An 11672-nucleotide genomic window follows, 5' to 3' on the forward strand; every position below is an offset into this window, starting at 1 on the left:
TTGTTCTTCATGATGCTCTCTGCGCTTTTAACGGACCTCTGAGACTATCACAGTGCAGGTGCATTTATACGGAGACTTGATTACACACAGGTGGATTGTATTTATCATCATTAGTCATTTAGGTCAACATTGGATCATTCAGAGATCCTCACTGAACTTCTGGAGAGAGTTTGCTGCACTGAAAGTAAAGGGGCTGAATAATTTTGCACGCCCAATTTTTCAGTTTTTGATTTGTTAAAAAAGTTTGAAATATCCAATAAATGTTGTTCCACTTCATGATTGTGTCCCACTTGTTGTTGATTCTTCACAAAAAAATACAGTTTTATATCTTTATGTTTGAAGCCTGAAATGTGGCAAAAGGTCGCAAAGTTCAAGGGGGCCGAATACTTTCGCAAGGCACTGTATTGTCTACTTAGAGAGATTGTCTGTAAACAAGCATGAGCACTACATATGAAAATTCCTAACAACTTAGTTTGTTATGTGAATAACGGACAGAATTCTTGAATCTTGAATATCACGTTTAAAAAAATTAAGAAATCTATCAGACCGCAGAATAAATCAACACAATGTAAATGTAAAATGTACATAACTAATGAGGGAAATAGATAGTAATAAATAAACCATGTCTACTAAGTTCCTAGTTTTCTCCTAAACTGGCCCCATAACACATGTGGACATCAACTTGGATGCCCTTGGCCACAGTCATGCTGACCAATGCCATGTTGAATCCCAACCCTGCTCACTAGCTAGCTTCTTTCTCTCTCGGTGGGTTAGAATTGAGCTGGGTCCGAGTGCCTCTTTCCCCTGCCGTGCCAGGCCTGTGTATTATTAGCCTTGCAGCCGGAACAGCTGTATTAGCCTCAGTCATTGACTCTCACACAGCAGAGTTACTCTCCTACACGCTGTCATGCTGGGTCAGCCCCAATATGACCTGCCGTGGGGCCAAGGGGGAGCTGCACCGTGGGGATATCGAAGCTATGGAGGGTCAATCCAGAGTGGACCTGCATCATTAGGCTGTGAGAGAATGAAAGGATAGTGCACTTTCCCATTGACTCAGACTCACACCAGCCGAGACAGTTGGGATGTGAGCATAAAATACACATTTCCATTCAAGTTAATTGACAATAAAATTCATCTTATCTTATCATATACTTATAGTAGTATATATACACAATGCATTAGACATGCTTAAAACATATGTTTCGTGGACGGTCTGGCACAAAATGTTCCTATTTATTTTTTAATTGGAGTTCGACTTTAAAAAAACACAGATCTGAAAATAGTATGGTCTCGGTCGGACCAATATCAATCACATGGGAATAAAACCCAAATAAGTGTGTAGCTTGGTCCTGTCGAGTTAAGCTGAGGTTTAAATCATTTCCTTTCTACCGCAAGATGTATGATTGTGTGGACTGGCTGGCAGGCTGCTCGGGGGTCATGCACTGGGCAGAGAGAGATAGAGAGGGAGTACACAGTGGCAGAATACCTGGCCACTATGACTAACCCAAGATTAAGGAAAGCATTGACTATGTACAGACTCACTGAGCATAGCCTTGCTATTTAGAGAGGTCGCCGTAGGCAGACCTAGCTCTCAAGAGAAGACAGGCTATGTGCACTCTGCCCACAAAATGAGGTGGACACTGAGCTGCACTTCCTAACCTCCTGCCAAATGTATGACAATATTAGAGACACATATTTCCCTCAGATTACATAGATTCACTAAGAAAAAAAAAACAAATCCAATTTTGATAAACTCCCATATCTATTGGGTGAAATACCATCACAGAAGCAATATTTGTGACCTGTTGCCACATGAAAAGAGCAGTAAATAACTAACACCATTGTAAATACAACCCATATTTGTGTATTTATTTTCCCTTTTGTAACTATTTGCACAACGTTACAATAGCTGTAATAATTTTTTTCAAACATCTTTATTCCTTTGGAACTTTTGTGAGTGTAATGTTAATGTTTACTTGCTTTGGCAATGTAAACATGTGTTTCCCATGCCAATAAAGCCCTTTGAAATTAATTGAGAGAGAGGGAGAGGGAGAGTGGGAGACAGAGTGGAGACTAGAGAGTTTTAGTGCAGTGTTTCTGCCGCTAAATCGCTGGGTAAATCTCTACCCAGCTGGGAAAGGGGGAGGGGAAGGAGAGGGAGGAGGAAGAGGAGGGTGAGCCGACGCACGGCGCTTTGTTCTGCTTCCCAGCTTAGGCAATCTGGAGGAATTCACCAAATGCAGGAGATAGATTGGCGCTCCGCAGAGGACCCCATGAAATAACCTTCAGTTATTTTCTGCTGCTCTGTACTGGGATGGAGGAGGAGGGAGGGAGGGCCCTTGTCGGGTGCGCAATTTGTTAATATTGACTCCACTTGGTTAATCTCTTGCAGATAGGGGACTTCCATTGAGCTGTTTGAGGTGGGGTACGGTAGGGGGAATAAGGGAGGGTAAGTTACTTTGACCAAACATATTTGTCTGCCTAATCTCAACCCTGATCTCTAGCCTGCTTCCTGATTGGTTTAAACAACTACACTATGTGGCCTTATTGGTTTAAACGGTCAGCAATGCCTAGACACAGACCAAAAGACTTTGCGTAGAGTGACTTCTGCAGTAGAGACAGAGACAGAGAGGAGAACTGTATTGATTTACTTGTAAAGGAGAAAGTGCGAATGTCTCTCTCGTTGATGCATGGGCAGAGAGAATTAAAACGCTCTTCATTTATTTAACCTCTACCTCTCTCGCCTTGTCTTCTCTCTCACAATTAGTCTTTGCTGAGTAAAGGATTTGTTTGCTCCTCAGTCACACACACACTAGATGTTTTCCTGAGTCTAGGCCACTCACACACACCTCGTACAGTGCTGCAGAGAGCCTCAGCACAGCTGGAGCATTAGGCTAATTTATTCAGCGGTAATTAGCCTATTAGACGTACAACAGTCTGGGACTGTAATTAAGCAAGCCACTCCAAAAGTCAACAGCAACTCCCACTGAGCTTAGCTAAACAGTCCTGGGAATGTGTTATTTACATGTTCAGCTTGAGGTCTCAGTGTGAGCAAACACAAGCAAGCAACCAGAGCAGGGGTTGATTCCCCAAAATAACCTCCAACATCACACTCGCATGGGGTTCCTTTCATGTGAACAGTTGTAGCCAATCACAGACACAGGTGTGCTGGTGTGATTGGTGATCATGCAGAGGTGTTTGTGGTGGACATGTCACACAGTTTGTGGAGTGGAGAGACAAGGAGGGGATTGCAGGGGGGTTACGTTAGGTCTTGCTTAGCGGTACATACACACACACACGTGTGTGTATGCACACACTCACTCATTCATTCACATATGCTGTTACTCACAGTAATTTACACACGCACACACCTCCCCCCCAGACACACTCAATGAGCATCTCTCACACACTCAACTAAGCTAGCACTCCTCTACTCGCTCCTCAGCCATCGTCTGGCGAGCGTGCCCGAGTGCTGAGATCATGAGCGAGGAGAGAAGTGGGGTAATGTAACTTGGCAGGCCCAGCACCACTGTCATATGTTCCACATTACCCATTCACAAACCTCTGGAGCAGAGCAGGCCCTGGCAGCAGCCCTTTTCTCACTCCGCTTTAGTCGGTTATGACAATCTGTCAGTGCGTCTTTGTGCTATTGCACCAGAACTTTGAGGCGCAGAGGAGAAGCTCAGTGGGTTCTGGATGACTGTTCTTCCTCAGTGTCAAGCTGCAGATGACACAGTGGATGCATCCCAAATGTCACCTTTATCCCCTATTTAGTGTATTGGTCAAAAGTAGTGCACTATACGTAATAGGGCACCCTTTTGGGGGGGGGGGGGGGGGGGGGGGGCGAAGACAGTGCCAGAGGAGAGTCAGGGAGCACTCAGTACGGGACAGGAGGAATCTCAGTTATGACAAGTCATCAACTCTTCTGATTAGGAAACAGAGATATTGTTTATGTCAAATTACGGTTCAGATTCGATTCGAGTGTAGTTGACTATTCAGATTATTTTCAAGTGCGGCAACACAAACTATGGCCGTTGCCTATTTAAATAAAAAATAATGATACACTTTGTATTGGACCTTACATTTCTCACATAACGGAAGGAAATTATCTAATAACAACCAACTAGAATGATATGCTTCAGGCTTTATTCTCTCTACCCCCCCCCTCTTTAAAATCCTTTGTGTCCTATAAAATAAAAAGTAATTATCATCCTCTTCATAATGAAGGGGAAGCAGCAGGCTTTTGGTGCTCAGTAACGGTGTGTTTTGTGTTGAATTACAACTAATGAGTCTGGTCAACGTTGCCCACTAATTGCCCTTTCATTACAGACCCATTTGTAATCATATCTTAATGAGTTCCATCTGTAAAAATATGAAACAAAAAATGCTCCCATGCAAAGTTATGCAGGGTCATTAAAATATTTCAAAAGAATTGTAAACTTATTTGGTACTTGATAGTGATGTATTGTTGATGAGTTGCTGTTTTGGAAATGTACTCAAATGGACAGATTTTGATTACACCCCCCCTGCAAAGCAAAAAGTTGCCTGACTGTGCCCCATTATTTCTGAGGGTTTTGCTCTGTTAGTGACATACTGTATTTGGTTGGTACAATACAGTATGGATGCGTCCCAAATGGCACCCTATTCTCTATCTACACTGAGTGTACAAAAAATGCTCTTTCTATAACAGACTGACCAGGTGAAACCAGGTGAAAGCTATGATCCATTATTGATGTCACTTGTTAAATCCATTTCAATCAGTGTAATCACTGGCTCTCAGTCCTGGTCCTGAGGACCCAAAGGGCTGCACATTTTGTTTTTGCCCTAGCACTACACAGCCGATTCAAATGATCAACTTATCAAAAGGTGAAGGGGAGGAGACAGGTTAAAGAAGGATTTTTAAACCATGAGACAACTGAGACATGGATTGTGAATGTGTGCCATTCAGAGGGTCAATGGACAAGATTTAAGTGCCTTTGAACTGGGTATGGTAATAGGTGCCAGGCACACTGATTTGAGTGTGTCAAGAATTGCAAAGCTGCTGGGTTTTTCCCGCTCAACAGTTTCCCGTGTGTATCAAGAATTGTCCACACCCCAAAGGACATCCAGCCAACTTGACACAACTGTGGGAAGCATTTAAGTCAACATGTGCCAGCATCCCTGTGGAAAGCTTTTGACACATTGTAAAGTCCATGCCCTGATGAATTGAGGCTGTTCTGAGGGCAAAAGTGGGTGCAACTCGATATTAGGAAGGTGTTCCTAATGTTTTGTACACTCAGTGTAACGCATAACTTTTAACCAGTAAAAACGAGTGCACTAAATATGGAATAGGGTGCCATTTGGATACAAGTTACGCTTTACCCTGTAATGGTTTACTATATCAGCGGAGGGGATGGTAAAAGCTGTGACACGCGCATTAACTTTATATAACCTCCAGCTGTGTCTGTATTCTAAAGAGGCCCCTGAATACATTCAGGGACAATTTACTCCCAGTCAACCAAATAGTCCCCACAGGAGACAGTGAAGATGGATTGTGGGATGGAGCACACTCTCTCTTTTTCTCTCCCTTGTCATCTCCCTCTCCCTTGTCATCTCCCCCCCCCCCACTCACTCTCTCTCTCCCCCCCACTCACTCACTCTCTCTCTCTCTCTCTCTCTCTCTCTCTCTCTCTTCCCCCCCACTCACTCACTCACTCACTCACTCACTCACTCACTCACTCACTCACCCACTCACTCACTCACCCCCCCCCACTCACTCTCTCGCTCTCTCCCCCCCCCACTCACTCACTCTCTCTCTCTCTCTCCCCCCACTCACTCTCTCTCTCTCTCTCTCTCTCTCTCTCTCCCCCCACTCACTCACTCACTCACTCACTCACCCCCCTACTCACCCACTCACTCTCTCTCTCCCCCCCCCACTCACTCACTCTCTCTCTCGCTCTCTCTCTCCCCACTCACTCTCTCTCTCTCTCTCTCTTCCCGCCCCACTCACTCACTCACTCACTCACCCACACCCCCCCCCCCACTCACTCTCTCTCTCCCCCCCACTCACTCTCTCTCTCTCTCTCTCTCCCCCACTCACTCTCTCTCTCTCTCTCTCCCCCCACTCACTCACTCACTCACCCACTCACTCACCTCCCCCCCACTCACTCACTCACTCACTCACTCACTCTCTCTCTCTCCCACCCCACTCACTCACTCTCTCTCTCTCTCTCTCCCACCCCACTCACTCACTCACTCACTCTCTCTCTCTCTCTCTCTCTCTCTCTCTCTCCCACCCCACCCCACTCACTCACCCCCCCCCCCACTCACCCACTCTCCCCACCCACTCTCTCTCTCCCCCACTCACCCTCTCTCTCTCTCTCTCTCTCTCTCTCTCTCTCTCTCCCTTGTTCTCTGAACTGTATACATTCCCTCAAGTGGCACACAGGGCTGTTTGCCTTCCTAATGGAGGTAGTGTGGCAGAGCCTATTTAGATAGGGGCCCTGCTAAAGTAAACTTCGGACAGGGATTCAAATAAAGCAGCTCCCTTAACTGACTGCTGTAGGCTGAGGCGAGGGAGGAGTGTTGGCTAAGCCCAGGAGGGAGGGAAGGAGGATAGGAACTCCAGGAGGAAAGAAGGAAGAAGGAGGGGGAAGGCACAGGGGTGTGTTGAGTGAGCAGCTCCAGAGCGATCTGGGTAATCCAGAGTGGAGAGGCGGGTGTGGTAGAGGAGATGGAGGAGGAGAAGTAGTATTATTCAGACTGGAGCAGGAGAGGTTCTGCAATTTGAAATCTCTATAGTCCCTCCGTAGACCTCTGCCCTGCCTCACGGGTTGAAGTTTCAGCCCAGGGTTTCCCATGAGTAGTCAAGGAGACGGCTTAGAGACCCTAGCTTTAAGACTGCGTTAGATCAACACAACTGATAGCAGAGTCCAGATTCCTCTCCTTCAGAGTAGACCTGGAAATAGAGAAGGAGAGCCGGGCCAAACAGGATTCATCAGAAGGAAGCTATCGAAGAGACAGATAGTCAAACACAGTGCCAGAGGGCTGCTGCAGTAGGCATTTAGCTATCACGTCTCTTTGACGTCCTATCTTTCTTACAAAAAACAAGTTCAGTTCAAATACATTTTCACATTTGTGTAAGACACTGGAAAGGAATTTGATAGCACAGATTTGTTCCACAGAATGTTTTTGGGCCTCATGATCAAAGTGTCATTTTCCATGTTAAAGCCAGGATTTGTGCTGTATACTCTATTTTGATAAACAATGCAAGCCATTATTTAGAAAGGCTTACACAACTGGTATGCAATCATAGAAAACATTCCTAATCTATTCACCAGGATGCATCTGATTTATATCCATCTGCTTACATGATGCATGATACAACACCTTTCCCTTTTAAGACCTGCATGCGCTGCAGTTCCACTAAACAAGGCCTGTCCGAGTTGTCCTGTTGGTAGAGCTTGGACAGGGTAGGTAGTGAGTGTTTAGATAATGAGTGTTTAGATAGTGAGTGTTGAGGTAGTCAGTGTTGAGGTAGTCAGTGTTGAGGTAGTCAGTGTTGAGGTAGTGAGTGTTGAGGTAGTGAGTGTTGAGGTAGTGAGTGTTGAGGTAGTGAGTGTTGAGGTAGTGAGTGATGAGCTAGTGAGTGATGAGCTAGTAAGTGATGAGCTAGTTGAGGTAGAGCAGCAAGCCTGAGTGAGCCAGGGGGGGATAAACCTCTCTGTGTTGCTGCCCAGCAGTGGGCCCTATGTTTGGCGTTGACCAGGGTGCACAACTAGATCCAGCTGTTTGGCACCACTCCCCCTGGCTGCCTGGCAACCTGCCCATCCCACTACTGCTGGCACACGGGCACCAGATGTTTACACGCTAAAAACACTTCCTATCACAAAGCGCCCTCCTCCCCTCCCTGTTTGTGTTTGTGTGTGTGTGTGTGTGTGTGTGTGTGTGTGTGTGTGTGTGTGTGTGCGTGTTTTAACCCTTTCCATTTTCACAAGGGTTCAAGTAGCCCCTCGGGTAGTGTGGGCAAGATGCACTTAAATAGACATAGCTCATACTGAACTTGTCCTACAATGGATATATGAGGTATTCAAAACACAGCATTCCAGCACTTGCTTGAGGGATTGTATACCATAGGGTAGATGTTGCAGTTGAGGTGAGGAGACTTGAACTTATATAGCTGTATGTTTCCAGCCCATGCAACAACTCAGCAGCTTCTCTCTCAGGGGGTAAAAATAGTGCTGATATTATGCAAATGTTTTATCTGGGGAATTAGATACTTCTCTCTGACAGTTGTGACGAATCATTTCCCTGCCTGAAATGATTTCCAAACGCATCCTCAATTTTTCTCCCTATTCCCTCTGTTTCAATGGCTGTTCCTCAGTGTAAAAAGTGTATTTATGCCTGATCAGCCTTACAGCAAGACAAAAGGCAAAAGTCTTGCAGTTAATTTGTGTCTAGGTTTATTTTGAGATGTTTTAAGTGCACTTTCTTAGTGAACATTCTAAGGCAGTGAGGCTTTTTAGTTCAGTTATTTTAACGAGGTCTCATTTGGGCAGGGCCTCCTGAAAGATGGCTATCAACCACTGCTTTTCATTACTCTGTCCTGAGACTGGCGGAAGAGGAACATTACTTAGTAATTCCCTCAAAAACACATTGAGTCAACACATGCAACCATGATTCAATGGCATGCAAAGAGATATGTGCTTTGTCACATCTTCTGGCGTAAAAAGGGCTTTATAAAATAAATGTTATTGGCTTTAAGGCTGATTGTCTGTAGCAGTGTCATCTCTAACATTTTTCTCTCTCTCTTTCTCTTTTCTCGTTCTCTTTATCCCCATGTAGCACCGCCACAGTTTTTCCCTGCTTTCCATCCACCGGTGCCCATCGACGACAGACATGCCCAGGGTCGCTACATCTACGAGCCGTCCCCCGTTCCCCCTCTACACGTGTGAGTGTCACAGACTGTACACACACACACACAACCCCCCCATCCCCGTACACATCCACTTCTTCTTTACATAAAATAATGCAAAGGAATTTGTACAATTCTACCAGTCAGGTCTAATGGGAAGTGATTTGGATATCAGTATCATATCATTGGTATCAGCAAGAACCCCCAGTAGTGTTAATGGCAATATTAATAAGATGATCCTGTTTCCAACACCCCAAGGCATGTTGCATCCTCCTCAGAGGTGTTCTGTGCTCCCCTGCTCTCCAGATCAAAGGTCATGGCCCTGTCTGGGAGTAACATGATCCACATGTCAGAGACACGCAAATTAACATGTGCCAGAAACATGGAAACTAGGGCCTCTGAGCATGTTATTTTCATAAGCACAGTGATCAAGTCTTGTCAACTCCCAACCTGACATACCTTCACTGACACACACATCTCAACTGACACACACACCTTCACTGACACACACACACACACATCTCTTCTGACATATGCACTGTACCATGTATGCACTCCCCCCCCCCACACACACACACAAATAACACACATATTAGAATCCCTCTCATTCTAACTGTCTTTCACTCTCTCCATTCTTTCTCTCTCTTTCACTCCACCGCTTTTGCTCTCTGTTCTGCCTGAACAGTGAGTGCTGGTAGTGGATGCTCTGTCGCCCTTGCATCACTAATTTCTCACCCAGAGACAGCAAGGAAGCGATCAGTGCGCGACTGGGACAAATTGGATGGGGCAGCTACTTGGGCCACATTATGTTTGAAATTCTTCTTCATTATCAACCCCCCCATCCCCAGGAGTCATATCACTCCCTGTGCCACTAAGCATTATGCATTTTTTATGTCTCCCCCCCCCCCCTCGTCTCAGAGGAGAGAGGGAGAGGCAAGGAAATAAAAAAAAGGGTTAGTGATTGATGCCCCGTGTCAAAGCAAACAAAATGGCAAATATAATTGAGCATTTAGCTTCTGCAGAGAACATGTGCCGCCAATACGGCTCAAACAAACAGCCGTGTTTGTTATCAGTCAGAGGCGCTTTGGAGAGATCTGGAGCACAGGTTAGGGGGAAGGGGGAGACATGGAACCCACTGAATTAAATGAAGGGGTAAGAGAAGTTGCGCAGAACGAACGTGTTCAGTCACTCGATCTCTGTCCGGATAAGAGTTATCTGGCTGGCGCGCTTCGTTTGCTCAGCCTGTCAGGGGAGGCGTGGCCGTGAGTCGTTGCCGTACTTATGGGCTGTTTATCCACTTGTATTGCTGCTTAATATGACACGCCACGCTGAAAGGCCCCATTTTTCATTATTACAAGGCAGTTTAGTGGATGATCTTATTCAAATTGACTTGGGTACTAGTACACACATTATCGAGTTACACGTGTTCCTTTCAGATCTCAAATCAAAGTTTATTTGTCACGTGCGCCGAATACAACAGGTGAAATGCTTACTTACAGGCTCTAACCCCTCTGCTCTCAATGCCATTACTCTTGCTGCTTTTCAGAGTAGGAAACAGTGTTACATGGTGTTACTGTTTAGGGTTTGTACAGTCTAATCGACAGACTACCGAGTTATGTAGGCTACTGTAGTTCCTTGGTTCAGATTTAGACTGTAAACATAAACTCAGTATTGCTTGGGAACAATTTCATCTGGCAATTTGGTCTCATTGGATAGTGTTTTGGAATTCCTTACGAAGGAGCATTTTGATCCAGTCACCCCCAACAATGCCATCATGGCCCTGCACACAGAGAGAACATGCATGGCCCTGCAGGGGACAAGTTGGGGGGGGTGGGGTTCAGACAGAAATATAGAATTGTTTTAAGACAAGCTCTCCTTAGTGAGCAGAATTAATTGTTATTAGCTCTCTTAAAGATATGGTTAAGTACACAGTAGAGTATTATTGGCATTACTTCCCCATACAGAGGTTTCATTACAGCGGGTAATTACAGTGGGTCTGGCCCCGCGGCGGTACAATCAATCCAGCTTCGAAATGCTAGCCGTCACGCTAACGCTAGCAGCGCTAATGCTAGGACTTGGTCCGGTATAAAAACACGCAGCCGCCTCATATTCTCATGATACATTCTGCCGTCCAACCGACGTTGCAAATGAACAGAATCCTGTCCTATTATTGTGACAGGTCTAATTGAAACATGTTTATTTATGTCCCGGCGCTGCAGAAGAGGGAGGAAGGACGGAGCGTTAGCGAAGGCGCTAAGCTAAAGGCATCCGGCGATATATGAGACCGACGGAATTAAATTAAAAGCTCATAAAATGAAATATGCTCTGTATTAGCTGCTTGACACTTAATTTGCCTTCAAATGAGCGGAGGAAATCACAAATTAACTGTCCTTTGTTTTTCCACTCTCTCTCGCTCTCTCACTCTCCTGCTGCACGCCACCCCTATTAGGCAGGGAAGAGTGCAATTACAGGCAGGAGCTTGGATAATCGTTTAGTTTATGAATTATTGCATGGGAAGGCACCCGTGTGCCATTCAATATTAAAGATAGGGTCAGGGGTTGCCTTCCTTGTGTGGATGCATTGATGCTGTACTGTTTCTGTGTGGAAATGGAAGTTATCCATTTCCACATAATAGAGGATGTCTATGTCTATGTCCTACATGTCTAAAATGGGAAACTGTGGAGTCTTTTATCAAAACCCTCGGCATATAGAGCTCTGACCAACCACTTTTTAATGACTATAGAATAGGACCTCAGTGCAGCTGATCTAGGATCAACAG

General features: G+C 45.4%; 1 protein-coding gene across 4 annotated transcripts in view; it reads left to right on the forward strand.

Moving 5' to 3' along the window:
* LOC110535015 (transcription activator GLI3) overlaps positions 1 to 11672 on the forward strand; it is a 175569-nt gene that overhangs the window by 100506 nt on the left and 63391 nt on the right. For all 4 annotated transcript variants that reach the window (XM_090190073.1, XM_090190076.1, XM_036935418.2 and 1 more), the window contains exon 4: positions 8824 to 8929. In XM_090190073.1, coding sequence (XP_090046199.1) covers positions 8824 to 8929 — 106 coding nt within the window. The remainder of the gene's footprint in view (positions 1 to 8823; positions 8930 to 11672) is intronic.

Source organism: Oncorhynchus mykiss, chromosome 11 (genome assembly GCF_057628025.1).
Source record: "Oncorhynchus mykiss isolate SJ-2025 chromosome 11, ASM5762802v1, whole genome shotgun sequence".
Lineage (NCBI taxonomy): Eukaryota > Metazoa > Chordata > Actinopteri > Salmoniformes > Salmonidae > Oncorhynchus > Oncorhynchus mykiss.